The following is a 20,009-nucleotide window of genomic DNA, read 5'->3' as shown; positions in this document are numbered from 1 at the left end:
CTTTTTACATTTTGTATTGATTGGGTCATCGGCCACAATTTTACATATCCTTGAAACTGTGTTTTTCACTTTATCCACGAAAATTGATACCCTTGAATATCAATGAAACCACAGAACGCATGGTAAATTGAATCACAGAACGGATAACGTAAAAGAATAAACCCTTGTAAGTCAAATCTACTCAGATATACTGAAATATAACTAAGTCTTCCATTTATTTCATATTTGAAATTGTATTAAAGAATAAGGAATCTTTCTTTTAGTATTATGAGGTGACTAAATACGGTCGGGGGTGATCAAAACCAAAAATGTCCGAAGGGCTCATAATATTACAAAATCGATTCGTAGTGTTATCACGTACAAAGACGCTGGAAAATGTGATTATTTGTTTGTAAAAGATTGCTGAAAATTAATAACGAAAAAGTACTTTTAAAAATTGATTTGAGGCATTACATAACATTTCTTTTGTAACAGTACTAAACTAAAAACCCATTATATTTTTATCCTGTTATTATTATCCTCTTAATATAGAGTGGTGATTTATATGACGAAACCCGAAAAATGTTAGTAATAAATGCTTCTAAGAAATACATTTATATTTAGAACAGATGTTAATACAGATAAATAAATACGTATAAGAATTGATCTAAGAATTGGCGTTTAGTTACGTTTTGTATAACAATAAACACCTTATTGTATTAATTTTTTTAAATAAAATAAACTTTTTAAATTTGCAAATTTATAAAAGAACAGTTGCTCATGATATATGTTTTGGTGTCGTAAAATGGTTCTCTACTTCAGACATTTATCTTTAACGCTACACAGTCTCTCCATAACCGATCACTTTTTAAATGACTTTAATCAAGAAAATATGAGAAAAACCCTGACCTCAATATACTAGCAATTGTTTATGAAAACAAAATTTAATCCAAAAGTCTCAGCACATACGTATTGTATTTTTTAAAGCAAGAATCATAGATTAACGAAATGGCTCAATAATGTTTATATATCAATACCATTACTAATGTTATTTCTTGTTTTGGCAATTCCGACACAGTAGATAAAGAATATGTAAACGATTGATTTTACATTGCTGAACATTTTCTGTAAACAAAAGGGAAAAAAGTACTTATGATCTACTATTTGTGCTCGAATAAATTTGGAATACTTTGCACTTGGTCCTTATTTGGTTGAACTTTATGCCATGATACATGTAAGTGGGCTTCTTTAAGATATTCATTTTACTTACAATCATTTTTTTTATGAAAAAAATTTACCAATAACTAACATTTCCCTTTTTGTTGCGAGCTGCATTTAATTGCTCAAAGCTTCTGGTTTCTTTTTGTTGTTTTTATTAATATATACATGTATCAATTTTTTAAACAAAATGAAAGAATACACTTGTAAGAAAATCGACACTTTAATAATTATGTACTTATGTACAAACTGTAAAGTAAATTCAAAACTTTGAATCCTTAGATAAGTTTGCTCTTTGATAAAAAAAAACCAGATACAAAGAAAGAAATGATAATTTTATTATAGCTAATAATAAGCACGAAAGCCTTGTCAATAAAAAACATTTTATCAAGTTTTTAAAATATTTGAATGTTCAGTCCCTTTTGTCCCAGTAAAAATTTGTTCAGGTTTCCGATGACAAACGATTAAAAAAGCAAGATGAGAGTCAGATATTACATAAAAAGTAACAAATCCCGTTTCACAATGGTTGTATGCATATTCTTATTTTAATTTGTAATCAAAGACAGATTGTAAATTATGAATATGGTTCCCAATACAGACAATAAAATTAATATTCTTATTTCTTTAAACAATCATTTCAGTCTTAAGCCACGTTGCTTTTTTCTCTTTTCTAAGTACATTTAGTTGACTTTGCTGTTTATATCACGTACAGTCAAGATTTACACTTTCTCTTCTGAATGAGGTCTCTCCTCATATTTTTATGAACTCCTCAGTCTTTCGATAGGTAAATATAATAATCTCTGGTCTGATATTGGTTCTAAACGACAGTTTACTCTTTCTCTTTTCTCTCTCGTCCATATTCTGCCGCCAGTTTTTCTACTTGCTCTTCCATGTAATCGTCAGCAAAATCTGCCGTCTGCTTCAAAGCCTTCAAAATCAAGATATCTATATTCTGATTTAATGTTGTTTCACTCTCGTAGTTTTTAATTGGTAGAACGAAACCACGTGGTAGTCCCATGACGTCAGCTATTTTATCCACGGCTTCACGGACCGCTGAACTGTGGAACATGTGACCTGCATCCTCCTCCACCATTGGACAGACTTTGTCCAGCTTTGTCAGGTACACCACTTGAGGGACATCTGTGTAAACAAACAAGTTAAGATGATACGACATGGGAAGGTCAAACTTTACTTAACAAAATATGACTGTGACTTAATCAACTAAGCTTATGCATAGTTTTATTTCAAGTTAAACAGTTCAACAACCCGTTTAGCTACATTCCATTCATACATAGTAATAATCACATCTTATTATCAAAGCTTCTACAGTCAATGAAGAAGTTATTTTCCAGATTAAGTTAATAAAATCTCAACTAAAAAAACCATCTAAAGTAAAGGGGATCTTTTGTATTTATACATAAAGAAAATGGATAAAAATTACGAAATGTATACATTACAAACCTATACTGGTGAAGCAATTAATGATTCATTGTGTTGTGTTCATTTTAATTGAGCTGATTTAAATTGTTTAAAAAAATGTAAAAAGAAAGGGTTAACATAGAATTTTTTAAAATTAATAATGCGGTTTTTTGCTGGCTATGGACATGATTTGGATTTAACTCGAGTACTTTTCACCTTTAGCTTAAAATGATATCTTTCAACAACTCTAAAACCCTCATGACAAGAATGAAGGTAACAATTATTAGATAAGAAAACAAAATGTTAGTAAGGCCATCTAAAGTCATATTTTTACTTTATAATTTTTATTTTATAATTTTTCAATACTTTTTTAAAAAGATTAGGGAAAGTAGGTCGAATACACTAAATTAATGGCTTTTTAAAAAAATAACTACAAAAAAGTAATGGTAACACTCCCATTAACACCATCTCTAAAGAAGAGTGATAATATATACTATGAAAATTACCTCTATAACTCGTATATAGGCTATGCATTTTTAACGAACTTGATTATTTGACTAAAATTACACAACTGATTCTTTTCACAACATTTTATTTATTCTCCTCAAAATCTATTCTAAAAAAATTGGGTTGATCGGTCTTAATAAACTTATTTTAAAAAGTTGTTTTTATTACAAATGTAAGCAAAGTACAATTTAGCGAACGTCGTTTTTATTTACTTCTCTGGTTCATCCGACTCTGCATGGCTTTCATTTGTTTGAGGATTTTCTCTGGGATAACATCAATAGTACTTCCGTCCACCACAAAAGCCACACAATGAATCCTGTCCTCTAGGTTGGGGTTCCTGATGAACCCAAACGTCTCTGTAGTAAACGGCGATGAGGGGTTGAACTGAAAATAAAGAGGAAGTGTATTTTTAATATAATATCTTTTTAAAAAGCAAGTACAACTTTCAAACTGACTAGAAGATTAAATTAAGTTCTGTCATTACTTGTTTGCATTTGTTAAATATACAAACGTTTTTAAAAGATAATTTTCTTTAAATAAGTCAATAAATCTGCTTTTGTTTAATTTGTTTTCAGTTTATGGCCTAGGGACTATGTATTACCGAAACACACTCCTCTCTCCATTGTTTTTTGACATACCTGGTATTTGTTCTGTGATGTACCTGGTATCTGTTCTAACATACCTGGTACATGTATCTGTTATCTGACATACCTGGTATCTGTCCGGTACATTGCCGTCCAGTATGTAAGATATCTCCTGGGAGTCGATGGTAAACTCCTCCTCCAGACCGCGGGTGTCACACAGGCGAATCTTCAGATTCTGACCAGAGTTATGGTCCTTGATGCTGTACTTGCGGTACTAAATTAGAAATTTACAATCTTTTGCTTTACATATTGCTGTAACTTAAGTAAAATATGTCTTCTCTTTTTTAGGTCTTATTGGAAATAAGATTTTTTTTATTTTTAAATCACTGATCATTGTTTTTTCATTTAATTGATTTTAATTCATTAAAACATTCAAAGGAATAAGAAGTAAACTTACAACAGTGGTGAGACTATGCTCAAAGTTCCCACTTCGCGCCTTGCTGGTGATTTTTCCGCGGAATATTGAGTTGACAGAGTTAAAGAAGCTGGATTTTCCCGCGCCAATCTGACCAATCAGGAGGACGTTTGCTGCTGTTACACCTGTCTCACTGTCCGGTCCATAGTCCACCAGTTCTTCTTTAAGTTTGTTTGCCGTCTTTATGAAATAATTTAAAATCATTGTTTGAATACAATATATTGAGAAAGCTGTATAGCTGAGAGCTATATAATTAGAGGATACAGTAAAACAAGTTTAAATTCATACCAACAAAAAATGCTGATGTGCTAATCATTAAGCACTAAGTAAAAACATTCCGTTAAACTTTAAGACCATTGAAAAATTTAATTCTAAATAATATATTTTTTCATCAGTACGATACCGGTAGCTTAAATCAGTATTGTAGGGCATCAAAAGATTAGTATTAAAATCAATATATGCATTTGAATACATTTTTCTTTTTACATTCTAGAATATAGGTTTTCTTATGGTCATTGATTAGAAGATAAAATCTGAACGGTCATGACAAAGTTCCTATAAAAGAGGTGATGAGCGCACTTTCTGTTTATATTGAACAGTCTGAAATTAATGTTTTTGAGTTTTGTGATTGGCTTATATAAATATAAGTAAGCAACAAAAATGAGCATACTATAAGTGAACTTGCTCTTAGAACAGAAAACATTAATCTAAATTCTAAAAATGTGATAAAAGTAAACATAATCTACACGTCATCAAATAAATACAATTTAAATATTAAAATCTAGTATTCCTAATTTTTAAATATATTCTTTATTTCTCACTAGTAATAATATTTTGTATTTAATATGATTATTTATCATGGAGAGAGTTATCTATCAAATTAGATATACCTCTGCATTAAACTCGGAAAACTTTCTCCATGGTTTGTCTAGAAGTGAAGATTCAGCCATTTTCGTTTTGTTTGGATCAGATCCATCTATTTATAAATAAAAGAAAAAATGTTTCAATCAGAATGAGCAAAATGTAATGTATCGGTGGTTTGTTTTATGCAATACTCTGTTTATTCAATAATCTGTTTATCCAATCATTGGATATATATTTAAGTTTGGGATTTCGATAAAGAAAAAACTAAAAAAAAAAAAAAAAACTGGACCCAAACTGTATACAATAATATTAAACCCTTTGTTATTCTTAATGGTATTGCTTATGAGTATATTTTTCGAAATAATAAAGACATTCGGGGAATGACAATTAATTGGCAAGATTACAAAAGTTCACAATGCTGTTGACGCATTAAAATTGATAATATCTTACGGGTCGCCTTAGTCCATGGATGGTTTTCTGAGAACTCCACTACTTTGCTTGCATATTTGGTCTAACATTTAATTTTACTTGAATTAAAATGGAATGGATTGGAAGTAAAAAATAAAATTTTCACCACTCACGAAGGATGCTAGATTGAAAAAATCCCACTTTTGAAATGATTATTATAAAAAATTTAATTACTTTAAATAAAATTAAAAATGTATGAAATGAACCGTTTATTAAATCATGTCCCTTATTATAAAGATGAAATATAAAAACATTTTCTTAAAACATGTTTGAGAAAAAGTTACAAGTTAGATTTCTATATCATTGAATAAACAAACTATACTTTTTGTTAAATTACACAAAAGAAATGTATCTATACTGCAAAACATTGAAACAAACAGTAAACTAATTTATTTTTGTAGTACATTTATAAGTATTTTTAATTCCATGTTAAAAAGGACTGTGATTAATAGAATACATATTGAGAAACTAATACTGCTTGAGAACTGTAAAATCATTGAGTAAGAGAAGCGTTAATTGCCAAACTATTTGCGTTATATATAATTGTGTCACTAAAAGCTGCAATGAAATTCTGAAATATTCAGCACAGCTTGAATCGATATCGTTAACCCATCTTTTTTTCAGATTTTATCTATTGTTTTATTGATAAAAAAAATTATGATACCCTATTGTGGCCATTTATTTAACTTAGGAACAAGGTACAAGTTTACGTTTACTTTTTAATGCAACTTTGATTTAATATTACACATTTGAAACCTGAAGCGATATTTATTTTTACTTAGGACTACAGTTATTTATTTTTAAGTAGAACATCAGTATCTAAGCTAGTTTTGATATCGTTTCCACATATCAAAAGTGATGGTCTTTGATTTCTTGGACACCACGTACATATTCAAGAACTATAACATCTGTATACACAAAAACTGCATGTACTGTTTTTACTTAGAAGGTGAGCTAGGTGCCTTAAAGCAATATGAGCTTCAATTTTTTTGTTGAATTTTTTTTTTTACAAAAATGTTTTTGTCTACTAAAATAACAAAAATATCATGGTTTTTAACTTTCTGTTTGCCATATTTTTGTGGGAAAAAAGTCGTTGAGATGCCTTAATTGAAGCAAAACTGAATTATTGTCGTCCTGTACAAAAATTGATCTGCTATATATTCCTTAGAAGAGAAATCTTTCTTCTGACAAAAACTAATGTTCTTTCAAGTCTTTTTTATCATTAAAGTTTAAGTTATATGCAGACTTGATATACTAGCAGGTTTTTGCAGCAAAATAAAAGTCTAAAAAATACAGCTCCTATAGCTTTAAAAGAAAAGACTATTGACCAAAAACTGAACTAATCTAGTATTAGTTATTAATTTCCGGCCTGAAGCCTCTTTTCTCTTTCCTAACTTCGGTAAAAGAATTGTGTTTATCAAGGAAACAGTTTTTAAAAGAAGCGGATAGACAGTAGAATAAATAATATCCGGGATACAACTGACAGTATCCTCTAGGATAGTACAACAGAAGTTATGTCGCCTATGGACAAACACAAAGCCGCAACAGTCGACATACATAGGTAGTCTTCTTTGGGATGTTATTTTGATGTTTAATGTCAATGACTGTCATATAGAATAAGAGTGTTCTACCTTTGACTTGATAAACTTCCAGATCAGTCACTTGGAGATTGTTGTTAGTGATTGAGTTGCTGTTTTGACCGTTTAAGCTGTAATAACTCCATATAGAACTGACATTTCCATTCAGAGGAAAATAGTTTCCTGAAGAGCTGACGCTTCCAGTGAAAGTATTCATGTCAGAGCCACCTCCAAATGATGGACCATAACTACTGTCACCATATCCAGCATACGTTGGCTGACTGATTGGAAACTTCAGTGGATTGGATGACCCATTATACTGCAACCGGAAGAGGAAGGCGTTCGAGTCGTTTATGTAATCACCATTCGAGTTCCAGCTCTGTGACAGATAGCCCCCGTATATCGTGTTGTTTGTGTTGTACAGGACTGTCACCGTGGCCCCCTGACCGTCACACTGTTGATGAAAAGTGGGGGCGGAACACCCGTCCCTGCTGATTTTGTACAACAACCGGAAGTGACAGGTCTTACCGATCCACGTGACCAGCTGATCTCTGTATTTCTGTTCCAAGCGTTCCGTCATAGTTTCAGAATTGAGAGAAAGACTATAAATAATATTGTTTGAAAGTTATATGTAAAATGTCGACATGACAGTTAAAAGTCGATTGGAATTTTTGTACAATGCAAAACCTTAACATGACAAATAACCGACTAATGAATTTGTTTACTATGTTTCTTTAAAATCTTGAATATATATATTGTGTAGGAGATTTGTATTTTCATAACTTTTTGCCACTTTTTTAAATTTTGCAGATGAATATCTTAATATTTATATAGATATGTTGATGATAAAGTTAAAATAATTTTTTCGAGTACTCTCAGTACTTTGATGATTTTCCTTATAGGCTGGTAGCCTCTGCGGGCTTAATGGCCGCTGTTGGTGGCTACTACCTCAGCCAAGCGGTGTATGAACACAATCAAATGAAAACGGAGAAAGTTATACACTAGTATTAATTTAAGTACATGTATAAATATTGGCGTACATTGGCAAAAGTAAAAAGCTTACAATATACGAAAAAAAAAGGATATAAATTCTAATTCCCTTTAAGCAACTCACATGAGCTCATCGGACTTTTGCTGGCTATCATCTTGACATAATCTATTTTATTTTATTTGCATTGTGTTTTTGCATTTCTCTTGTGGTTATTATCTAAGTGGGTTTTTTTTTTTTGGGGGGGGGGGGGGGTGGGGGGGGTGGTGGTTGGTTTTGTTTTATTTTTTAACGTTTATAAGATGATCATTACACGTGATCAAATTCATTAGTGCCCAAAGGACTTTAAGATAGATTTGATCACGTACCGGCTGTAATGGTCAACCCTATAAAAAAATTGTACGTATCATTCAAATTATCGATTTGCTTGAGCATCATCTTAGCGTCTGGCTTGTGAACCGCAGGTCATGAGTTCAAATCCGTCTGGGGCTTTTGTCATATTGACTTATATTTTTAAAAATCATAATTTTTTCCCAAAACTTCATATCTATCGCCTATTTTAATTTATCGTATATGTATGCACCATTCTATCTATCACAATTAATTAAATTTTCTGCTGATTTAAAAACTATTTCAAGGTAAAGAGAATCACCTTAACTCGAGGTGCAAAACAAATGCACTTCGTGATGCCGCTGTACTCGCCGATTTCAGAATATGTGCCAATGATGAATTTATTGAAAATAAGACAAAGACACTTAAAAATGTAAATATTTACAAGACCTATGTATGCAATATGCAAGTGAATTTTAGGTATACTAGTACATTGCAAATTGGTAAGGCCTTGAAAATGAATTTCTGGAACAAAGAAGTAAAATAATGTGGCACGATTTTATTTTGGTTATTACAACCTTAATTTAAAGAGACAAGTCCAAACACATATTTTGTATTTAACTTTTTCTCGATTTTGAGAAAGTGTTCGGTTCTGTCCAATATGACTTTGTGGCCAGCTTTAGAGAAACAGAATTCTGGTTAACTATTATTTATCAAAGTTTATACTTCAAAAACACAATGAGCTTTAATTTCCTAAGATCAAAAATAAGGACTAAATCTTATTTTTGTGTTTAAAGAGAGAGAGAGAGAGAAACACAGAGAGAGAGAGACAGAGAGAGAGAGAGAGAGACAGAGAGAGAGAGAGAGAGAGAGAGAGAGAGAGAGAGAGAGAGAGAGAGAGCGCAGTAGCCCTTTTCACATAAGAATCTCTTAATAATTTTTCTTCGAAAGTGAAAAGTAAGATTTTATTCATTTTCACAATAAATCTTATGAGATTCTTATGTGTAAAATTTGTGGTATCTTTACGATAGCTCATACCCTCTCCTAAAGTACTAGTATTTCAAAACTGTAAAAAAAAAAAAATCATCATATGATGTAAAATATACAACAGCTTAATTCATTTTGAACCACTTTATTCCTTTATTTTGCATTATGTAGAAGTCATTGTCGAAAAAAATACGCAAATAAATTTGTGTAGAAGGGCTATACTGGTTTTTCGCTGACGTGTCAGTGTACGCGCTGACACACGGCGAGGGAGCGTACACAGTATACCGGTCCATTCAGCTACTACCGGTCAGTCTTTGATCTGTGGACACCCTTTGTAATGAGTATTACTCTACTCCCTCTGATCAGATCTATATGCCCCCGTGGAGATATATTAAACTTTCACTAAATTTTGTGTTACAGTTAATTCTGTCGATCCGATCTTCCTGCATTCAAAATTTCCTTATCTTCATAAAGGACGCTGGGTAAATCTTTTTACAGGTTAAATCCCGTTCTGTATGACCGTTCGACTTTATTTCGGAAGATTTTGATTCAAGTAAAATAAAAATTTACCCCCTAAAGAGCGGCGAGAATGCTAGCTCCGCGATTAGTTCTAAAGTTGCCCAAGACCGTCGTAAACCCGGATTAATTTCCGTTGTCTTCAAAACAGGGGAGGTAAATGGTGCAAATTAAGAAAATCGGCTTAACCCCTGATTGCACGACCCAGAGATTTAAAAAAAGGGCCCAAAGCTTCCAGCGATATCCCGTACCCATTGGTGTGCAAAAAGATCTTTTTTCTTAATGAGTCATTAGCGACGCCTTTGCTATGCGAGCTTGACACGTGGTTCACTAATTTGGGGGCTATACAGTTTTGGGATAAATCTGGTGGTAATGCTCGAACAAAGCTGCTAACATGATCCGACTCGAAACCTCTGTCGAAGGGACGTGTATTTAAAACCGCCTCGGTTAACCCACCTCTCATATTTTATTTGTTGGTTGGAAGAAACGCATGTTCTTCTTGGTTAACTTTTTTAACAAGCAAGGCTATATTCAGGGAAAATATTCTTTCGCTGCATAAATCACTAAGTCTTGTGACAGCTTTCTAAAGTTTGATCAGGACCGATAAGTAAGGGAGTTCATCTGTATACCATTCGTCACTCTTTTTCGGTGCGGAGACTTTTCCTGTAAGTGTTGCGTAGGCGTTGTGCACAGTCGGAACTGACATCACTGTGTATTTTGTCTACACAGCATCCATCAAGGAACTACATCGACTTAGGAGGACAGGGATACAGTATGATGCAAACAACGAGGTTTGGGGCGGGTGGGGGTAGGTACTGACGCAGACGACATCACTTAATTTATATCTAAATTTTTAACACCCTAGTTTTTATTTTTAATTAAAACTAATAAACACAATATCTGATTTACGATTCAATTTTCTATTCTGACGAGAGAGAGAGAGAGAGAGGGGGGGGGGGGGGGGGGAGACGGAAGAGTTAAACAATTATAATACTTTAACTTTAACATTATCACAGACAAAACCTAACGTTCTAGACATCTGGAATATTTGAAAATATTTCTTCACCAACAGAAATACACTAACACTGTTTACTTATCTAAATGGCAGAGAAAGACAAATAGCCAACTTCATACATGTAACGGCCAAAAAGCGCCAAGCGCACAGCTCATAATTATATATACATGAGGAGTCACCGCGAGTAACTGCAAGCTTGGCAATATCTTAAATATTTAAAATTTATTCAAAATCTATAAGCCGAGGTCATTGAAAGTAATTTGTTATCTATTCAATGTTTTGTTTTTCAAGGTCTAACGTGTTATCACCATTAAAACCATATAAGATGAAGCGACCCTTCTTGACTCACTAATAACATTTTGCCTTTGTGCAAGAATTGCCTCAAAGAAGAGTCAAAACTGAAATTTAGCGTATCATACTAATATCAAATCGAACATAACATAACTTTGATCGAAGTGTTGTATTTTGGACTCATTGACAATTGAAAATTGCTATTTTGTAAAAGACACAATTTTTGGCAGTTAAAACAGTGTAATGGAGTGAGAGTTTTTCAATTAATATTTTTTTCTAACAGAGGTAAATAAAACTATAAATTGAGTACATTCACTGTAAAACTTATGAATTAAAAAAATGTTGATGATTTCTAATAATTTAAGTTGTTATAATTCATAAGTTAGGCTTTTCGCTGCGGGAGGTGATCGGAAGGGCGAGCTTCATTTGTCTTTCTCAGCGGGAGGTAATTAGAAAAGAACGTGTTACGATCCGTTAATTCATTAATCCAGTCTGATAATGATAAGTATAAAATAAAAATTAATGCGGATTATCAATCCGCAATGGGTGGGATTAGCGGGATTATGACGGATTATTAGGTATTTTTACATATATTAAATTCTCTGAAAATTCCCGTGTCGCTTCACGTTAGAGCCTGCTGTGTCTTTACTTTAAGTTAGAAAGGTCATCAAGAGACAATATCCATCGACCATGGTTCCAAAAAAACAACAACTAGTTCACTACAAATTGTACTTATATATACATACATTATCGTATCTACTACTGTATAGAATGAATTGAAGAATCAAAACATAAATTGACTACTTTATTGTCACGAAACCTTTACAAGCAATGAAAACGTCACAAATATTCCGCGAAATAGAAAGACTCAAACAAAATACATGTGCACACGTATATTGACTTAGCGCCAATCATTAAAATTTTATAATAAATATTGCATTGGTTATTACATTTTACCGGACCCAGTGTCGGTGCCCGGGGGGGGGGGGGGGGGGTCGCTCACCTGAATCACGTGGTACAACCTATAACATAATGTAACAAAGCATTCCCCTGTTATTTACATACTTTCAATACTAGTAATTGATAAGGGGAAATATCCAGTAAAGAATAAAGTTTGACTCCAAAAACGTGATCCACTCCCCATCAGCCAATTTTATTTTTTCATAGATATATCAGGCAGCCGCTGGCAATTCAAATTTCTAGAAATATTTTCATACATAAGGATATATATACGTTTGGTCACAGAGACACTTGACGCTATCTATTCTTCTCAAAATTAAAAAAAATACATGAAGGGTATAATTATCGTTACAGGAAAAATCATAACAGTTGGTGTGTTTGAACAGTGTCAGTACAATTAAAGGTGCCGCATTAAGCAAATGATACTACTGGTCATGAATATCAAATTTTATAATGTACAGTCACCTGTGTAATAAATAGCCCTTAAAATTGATTCAGTATTAATCACTGTGTTATATTGCAAATCTAAAGAAGACACAAAAAGGAAGCTAGGGAAAAAATGTGCAAGTCGGCGCAAAACTCCTAGCTTTTTATTACGTTTGAATTGCATTGACGCTTCGAATTTAAATCCTCATGAATATTCACGAGTAAAAAAAAATACGAGGCTTTCGTCTAATTTTGAATATTAATCCTCTTGACGATTCATGAGTACTATTAAATACCCTGTCAAAGGGGGTTTTTGTATAATTAAAATCACCATGAACATTCATGAGTACTAAGAGCAAGTATTACACATGTGTATAAATGCAATAAAGGTTTTCGTTTATATTTTATTTTTCCTTATGCTAGCTCTTCCACACAGAGCGTACTCCCTGCCTACCCTATATACCACGTGTGCAATATCCCTCGCAATTTATTAAATATATTGATGACATTAATAGAAATGAGTTTCTGTTTACAACTATAACAAATTATTAAGTTCCTACCGATTACAAGCTAAGTTGAAAAAGTTTTCAAGAAAGATAATTTCAGAGACAAACGTATAAGAAAAAAAAAAACCCCAAGTCCCACAGAAAAACATGGCGTATTAGTAAATATATTGCATCAAGCAGGCATACTTGGTTGTACAATCAGCAGACTTGGATCAGGACAGGGAACTTAGTGTTAATAGCCTTTATCTGTTACACTTATAAAACGTAGCAACAAATCAGTATTAATCAACACACATAACTAGATAATAATATAGTAACCAATCAACAGTACAACGTCTGTAATAATGAATATATCAATACAACATTGCAACTATCTATAAATCCACACTTCATTTTTCCTTAGATGTAAATACATGTATATAGTAAAAATATATATAATATAGCACTTCAATTACTAAAAATATAACGGTATGTTAAAACAAAGCTATCGGCAGCAGTGTAGAAAGGTAATACACATTCATAATAGATAGAGAACCCAGTGACAACGACTAAAGAACAAAACAGAGTGGAAGATTTGATTGGGCTCCGAGTAATACAACAAACAATTAATCCACATGTTCTACAGAATTATGCAAACAATTAATCCACATGTTCTACAGAATTATGCAAACAATTAATCCTAATGTTCTAAAGAATTATGCAGCTTAACGTCAAAAATCTTCCCGGCGATTGGTTGTGAGGGGAATAATTACAATACTAGGACTAGACAACAGACTAGTGTAATCCTCACCGTCCTTTAAAAACATGGAAATTACTGTTTCATTAATTCAGGATGAACAACAACTGAATGATTTTTTTTTACACTCACAAACGATAAACACAGCTGCCCAATAAAGCACAAGAAATGTAAAGTCAAGAAAAAGAGGATCTCAAACCCGACTGAATTAGGCCACAGATTAACAATGTCTCACATCATTTTACTGAATTATAATTTGCTCCTTCAAGAACTGACATTAAGATACATGTAAATTACAGAGCGATTGTAGACATCTAATCTATTGTGATAGAACAGGTTGCAAGTTATTTTAATTATTGGTTGTTTGAATTAATTTATTATTGCTGCTGTATGTTTCCGTATTATACAGTTATATTCAAGTTATTTATTTGGTTAAGTCACTTATGGGTTTCCATACATATAAAGTAGAGAGATTGTTGTTCATGGTCTAGTAATTCTTAACTTTGGTTGGTTGGTTTTAAGGTTAAAGGTTGAATTCTTTGAAGGTAGAGTAATTTTGGGGTGTTTGATTTAATTTCTCCAGTGACTACTGTTGAGAGCGGTCTGATATATTTATATTATTATATTCAAGACAGACTTGGGACTAAGACCTAAAAGTCATTCCATAAGCAAGTAATTAATACAGCGATGTCAATGCATAAGTTCTGATACCATATATCTGAACTATATCTCATTCGATCATCACAATAAAATCTGTTACGATACACGTGTGCAGTATTTAAATCCCGTAACAGAAATGGCGCCCACGTTGGGACTCAGCTTGAATGACGCATCCCCTAATGGAGCCTCACAATAGTGAAAACCCCACAAGGAGCCTCACCGGAAGTATTCTACCGGAAGCGGCCCGTAAAGGAAAACAATAACAACAACACGTGAAACAGAAACAAATCCAGGGGATCCATGTGTGAGTCTATATATGTGATGAATATTTTATATGTTTAAATTACTTTTACGGCTACTATTGTGCGACAATTTCTGCCAGTTACAACAAAACAGGCGTTGAAATTCGTGTACTATCCTGAGTAATCCACAGGGACATTCCAGTTCGAATTTGCTTTGTCTGTCATTAACTTGTGTCTTGGTGAGCGATGAAAACTTTGGTTGGAGTCAATTAGATTTGAACATTTACAATTATATTGGTCTGTTTATTAACAACTTTTGTGTGAGTGTATATTCACTATTTATTTACTCACAAATATCTCTTGAATTGACTTAGAATTTTGTTTACAATTTTGAACAGCTGCAGCTGATTGAAGAGTTCCATGTTTACAAATTCAGTTTGAAAATATTTTGGTACTGCATCGATTTTTCTGAAGCAATTGCTTAACAAATAACAATTGTAAGGATATTTTTTTAAGCAGTTATACCCCAGTTTAAATTTTTGCTACTGGTTATTAAATTTTTCTTAAATTTAAAAAAAAAAAAAAAAAAAAAATAATTTAGAGTGAGTCTAAGTGAGCAAGAATTGTCTAACATACTCAACTTCACAGTGACCTACTGAATGACATTGACCTAATTATTGTGGTTCAGTGTTTTGATTTTTTGGAAGTGTAGTATTCCAGTAACTATAGTGTTGGTTATATTGGTTTAATCAATTATAGTGTAGTGCTCAGAGTTTGTCAAAGGCAGGTATCAGTCAGTGGAGTATTTGAAATATTCATTGAAGTTTTTCACTTGGTTATTTCAGCAGTTATTTAGAATTTATTAAGGTTTACATTAGTATAATACTTTAGTTAAATTACTTAGATTTAATTAGTTGGATATCCATACACCGCGAACCGCAATCCGTGAAATAGAAAACCGACTATTAGATAATTTGTGCACAACGTATGACGGGTTTTTCGTGCGTTTTCTTTTACTTCCTGCTTGCATCAAACAACATGGCGCAAACACCAGAACAATATCAGAAATTGATTGACACTTTGGAAACTTTGGAGGTTGTACCAAAGGCTGATAACATACTAGAATTTGAGGCATGGATGAAAAGTTATCTAGAGTCAAAGGGAGAAAAAGTAATTAAAACAGAACCAGAGGAAAAAGGACCTACAGAAACTGAAAAATCAAGGAAATATATCATTCAACCTCCAAGGTTCAGTATATTTACCGGAAATGACAAAAAGGGGTCCGAAACAACATTTGATCTATGGCTGTATGAAGTGCAATGTGCTATGCAAGACAAAACTCATTCAGAAGAAGACATCACACAGGCAGTGAGACGTTCACTTCGAGGAGAGGCTGGAAGAGTAATAATGAATTTAGGACCAGATGCGAACTTGAAAAAGATTTTATCTTAAACTTCATCCAATCTACGAGAAAAGCTACCATCTCAAAAGACACAACAGATTTTGTTATAAAGTATGTTTTAAACAACTGAGTTACTGATTGAAAATTCCAGAATGAACATATCATGTTTTATTTCAGCTTATAAAGTATGTTTTAAACAACTGAGTTACTGATTGAAAATTCCAGAATGAACATATCATGTTTTATTTCAGCTTTGTCTATGCATGAATGTCATAGATCTGTGCGACTGAATTTAACTTTATACATGTAAATAAAATTTATTGTGTTATTTGTTAAATAACACTGATATTGTCCTTGTTTATTCAATTTTTTTTTGCTCTTACTTGTGAAATGACGTGGAAGTCATTTTTCGAACAAGGGGGAGTTTGTGATAGAACAGGTTGCAAGTTATTTTAATTATTGGTTGTTTGAATTAATTTATTATTGCTGCTGTATGTTTCCGTATTATACAGTTATATTCAAGTTATTTATTTGGTAAAGTCACTTATGGGTTTCCATACATATAAAGTAGAGAGATTGTTGTTCATGGTCTAGTAATTCTTAACTTTGGTTGGTTGGTTTTAAGGTTAAAGGTTGAATTCTTTGAAGGTAGAGTAATTTTGGGGTGTTTGATTTAATTTCTCCAGTGACTACTGTTGAGAGCGGTCTGATATATTTATATTATTATATTCAAGACAGACTTGGGACTAAGACCTAAAAGTCATTCCATAAGCAAGTAATTAATACAGCGATGTCAATGCATAAGTTCTGATACCATATATCTGAACTATATCTCATTCGATCATCACAATAAAATCTGTTACGATACACGTGTGCAGTATTTAAATCCCGTAACACTATTGTAAATTGTATACCCCTTCCCCCTAAGTGAATTAAATCTTTATACAGAGTAGTAGTATGTGAATCAATAAATGAATGTTCTCCATTTGTGTCTTGAGGCTCACACAATGCCAAAAAAAATACGACAAATTCAGAGGAAATTCAAACCCCGTTGAATGATGCCACAGATTTAGCTGAAAAACATTTTAAGAATACACAATTAGGTTTTTGAAAAAGCAAGAAAATTGTCAATGATGCTCTCATAAAGATGATGATGGACTGCCTACAAGCTGTGCGTTTAGTTTATGTAAAGTAGACTAGAATGACTCTGACATAAGCAACTAGCTACATGTAAGAGTCAAAAGTTTTTAAAATACAAATAACATTATGCATGCATACTTTTACGTAACTACATTGTATCTATATTCAGTGAAATAGACTAGTCCAAATGTCCTAGAGGTCTTCTATTTGTCAATACAAGTATTCCCGGACCAGGGAATTTTGAGTCAGAGACTCCATGATATAGGTCACTTAAAATTGTCTGCATATCCAGAACGAGGTAGAAAATGGTTTTGAAATCATGACACTCCTTGAAAAAGCCCTACATCAGAGTGGATCCTTAAACAATTTTCCAGGGAGGGTGGTCCAAGTGAAGATTTCGTCATGCCAGTGGGTACATAGGCTATTGTCGATAATTATATTATGTTAATTTTATAAATAATTTTAGAATTTTCAAAGGGAGAGAGTTCTGGATCCCCCCCTCCTCTAGATTCAAGCATGTACTTGTACGCACAAGTACAACTCCTCTGTGCCTCATATAATATTTTTTTTGGCAGCTTATTTGCAATAAGATCAAATTGTTACTTTATTGCTATCTCACTAAACTCTAAATCTAAACAGGTCAATTTCATATCTAGCATACTAAATACTATGTATATTTTACAAATGCATTTAGTTTAGACTTTATCTTGTGGTATAATAAACAAATTGAAGGCAGCAACAGATGGACAGGTAAAAACAAAGCTCTAATTTGACATTGATATAAATTCATTTACCTGAAGGCTTTTTCTTTTTTTAATCCGTGAATCAAGAAATATAACAAACAACTATTCTAACCCAGAGTATGCTTGGAGTGGACTGACTATTTTGATATCAGGCCATGGTGTACATAGACGCACCCAAAACAGATAGACCATCATCAATAAGTTACCTGTTATCCAGGTTCATATCAAATCAAGAAAGGTAGATATCTAATCAGGTGTCAATCAGGTAACAAACTACACAGGTATATGTCTAACTGTCCAGGGGTTCGTCCGGTGATAATTGAAGCTGATCATCCAACACACAACCAGCAAGGCTTCCAAACACTATACTTGGTTTTAGAGCTTTCAGGATATATTATATAAAAATTTCATATGATAACACTAGTCTTATTAATAATTTAGAAATAATAAGTTTTTTGATTTTTTTCTGTGATTTTTTGGTTAAAAAAACCCCCATCCACATCGTACATGTACCGGTACATGTCAAACAGAGAGGTAGAAGAACTGTAGACAAATATAATGACAGAGATAAGCCGTCAATCCTCATTCCCTCCTGTATGGTAACGACTTCTCTCCTCATTGTGTATGGTTACGTAGACAACTTCTGTGCTTTTTCTGCTTTGATCACCTCTAACTGTTCCTCCGACGGTAACTCCACTAAAATCAGAAATAAAACTCAGCGTTCAAAAAAGTCACTGCTTCCAAATTCTCTTGGTATAAGAAAGTGTTCTGTGTACTTTTAGACAGAATTCTGTATGTTACATTTTTAACAGATTCATTAAAATAACATGTACACTAAACTTACCTCTAAATAAAAGAGTCTTCCAGAATGCCTCCTGAACTTCCATTGTTTTACATATAGCTTCAACACCACTGAAATTAAAAAGTCTCTAAATTTTGCAGAAGGAGCAAGGTTTCTAAACTACTAAAAATAAAAAAATAAAAATCTATATTTGATGCTGTAATACGAATACAGGATGTGTTTTTAACACTGTGCTCTATAGTATAAATGCATAAATAAGCAATCAATGTAAAGACCTAATACCTTGAACTTCATGGATGACCTTTGAACCTGATGAATGACCTCCATCTGTCACTAAATTTTATCTTTTATGTTAAGAAGTATAAAGTTTTGTATAGTTTAAAATTAGGAGTAAATTTTACAGATGTTGACATCTTAAGGCCCCTGATGACTGCTATCAGTAATTTAAAGGGTTTTTCTTTATGTGCTACAACTCTAAATAGTACCCCTAAAGGCTTCTGGAGCAAAACCGATGACCAAAGTGAGTGCACATGTACTTGATATATCTGTTTCGTGGATATTAAAGTGATGATTTATTTACCTTTTACTGGGGACAGCATTGTGTATGTTTTATTTACCTTTTACTAGGGACAGCATTGTGAATGTTTTATTTACCTTTTACTGGGGACAGCATTGTGAATGTTTTATTTACCTTTTACTAGGGACAGCATTGTGAATGTTTTATTTACCTTTTACTGGGGACAGCATTGTGAATGTTTTATTTACCTTTTACTAGGGACAGCATTGTGTATGTTTTATTTACCTTTTACTGGGGACAGCATTGTGAATGTTTTATTTACCTTTTACTAGGGACAGCATTGTGAATGTTTTATTTACCTTTTACTGGGGACAGCACTGTGTATGTTTGGTAGTGGGTCTCCAAGTAGAGCGGATACACACATGTTCATGCACTGGGATGTTCCTTCTAAGCTATAACCTCCCTGTGTAAAACAATAGATAGATAACCATGATTCCACTGCATGAAAAATGGTCAAAATAAATTTAACAGTTTGTTTTCTAGTTTTGGATCAATAAAATTGGGGTTTAAGTTGAATTAAACATATAATTTTTGAGACAAGCAGCTCAGCAAAATAAAGTACTCATGAAAATAAGTTTTACACAAACAAATAACTCT

General features: G+C 32.7%; 2 protein-coding genes across 2 annotated transcripts; both read right to left on the bottom strand.

Moving 5' to 3' along the window:
- Positions 1-1,513: 1,513 nt before the first annotated feature.
- On the bottom strand, positions 1,514-18,636 carry LOC105348103 (interferon-induced protein 44-like). The gene is made up of 7 exons (XM_066080771.1): positions 18,085-18,636; positions 7,146-7,693; positions 5,073-5,158; positions 4,165-4,362; positions 3,835-3,981; positions 3,336-3,507; positions 1,514-2,337 (listed from the first exon to the last, which is right to left on the bottom strand). Exons 2-7 carry the CDS (start codon positions 7,669-7,671, stop codon positions 2,027-2,029), a joined length of 1,440 nt encoding a protein of 479 aa, XP_065936843.1. The 5' UTR covers positions 7,672-7,693; positions 18,085-18,636; the 3' UTR covers positions 1,514-2,026.
- Positions 18,592-19,791, bottom strand: LOC105348104 (histone deacetylase 6; the record flags this gene model as incomplete). Its single annotated transcript, XM_066080776.1, is given in 3 exon segments — positions 18,592-18,729; positions 18,878-18,945; positions 19,712-19,791. Coding segments are annotated over 3 exon segments (216 nt in total), but the record flags the coding sequence as incomplete, so codon positions are not given.
- Between the last annotated feature and the right edge of the window lie 218 nt (positions 19,792-20,009).

The sequence above is a fragment of the Magallana gigas genome, chromosome 4, assembly GCF_963853765.1.
Source record: "Magallana gigas chromosome 4, xbMagGiga1.1, whole genome shotgun sequence".
In the NCBI taxonomy this organism is placed as follows: Eukaryota; Metazoa; Mollusca; class Bivalvia; order Ostreida; family Ostreidae; genus Magallana; species Magallana gigas.
The sequence above is the reverse complement of the archived record's forward strand: the minus strand, read 5'-3'. Positions and strand labels throughout refer to the sequence as shown.

What these genes read in the sequence shown, in the direction of transcription:
- LOC105348103 (XM_066080771.1), bottom strand. Translation starts at nt 7,671, where the DNA reads ATGACGGAACGCTTGGAACAGAAATACAGAGATCAGCTGGTCACGTGG. An exon ending in TTTCCGAGTTTAATGCAGAG is followed by an intron (nt 4,363 to 5,072) that starts GTATATCTAATT and finishes TATTTCATAAAG; the next exon opens with ACGGCAAACAAACTTAAAGA. An exon ending in ATGTACCGGACAGATACCAG is followed by an intron (nt 3,508 to 3,834) that starts GTATGTCAGATA and finishes CTTTATTTTCAG; the next exon opens with TTCAACCCCTCATCGCCGTT.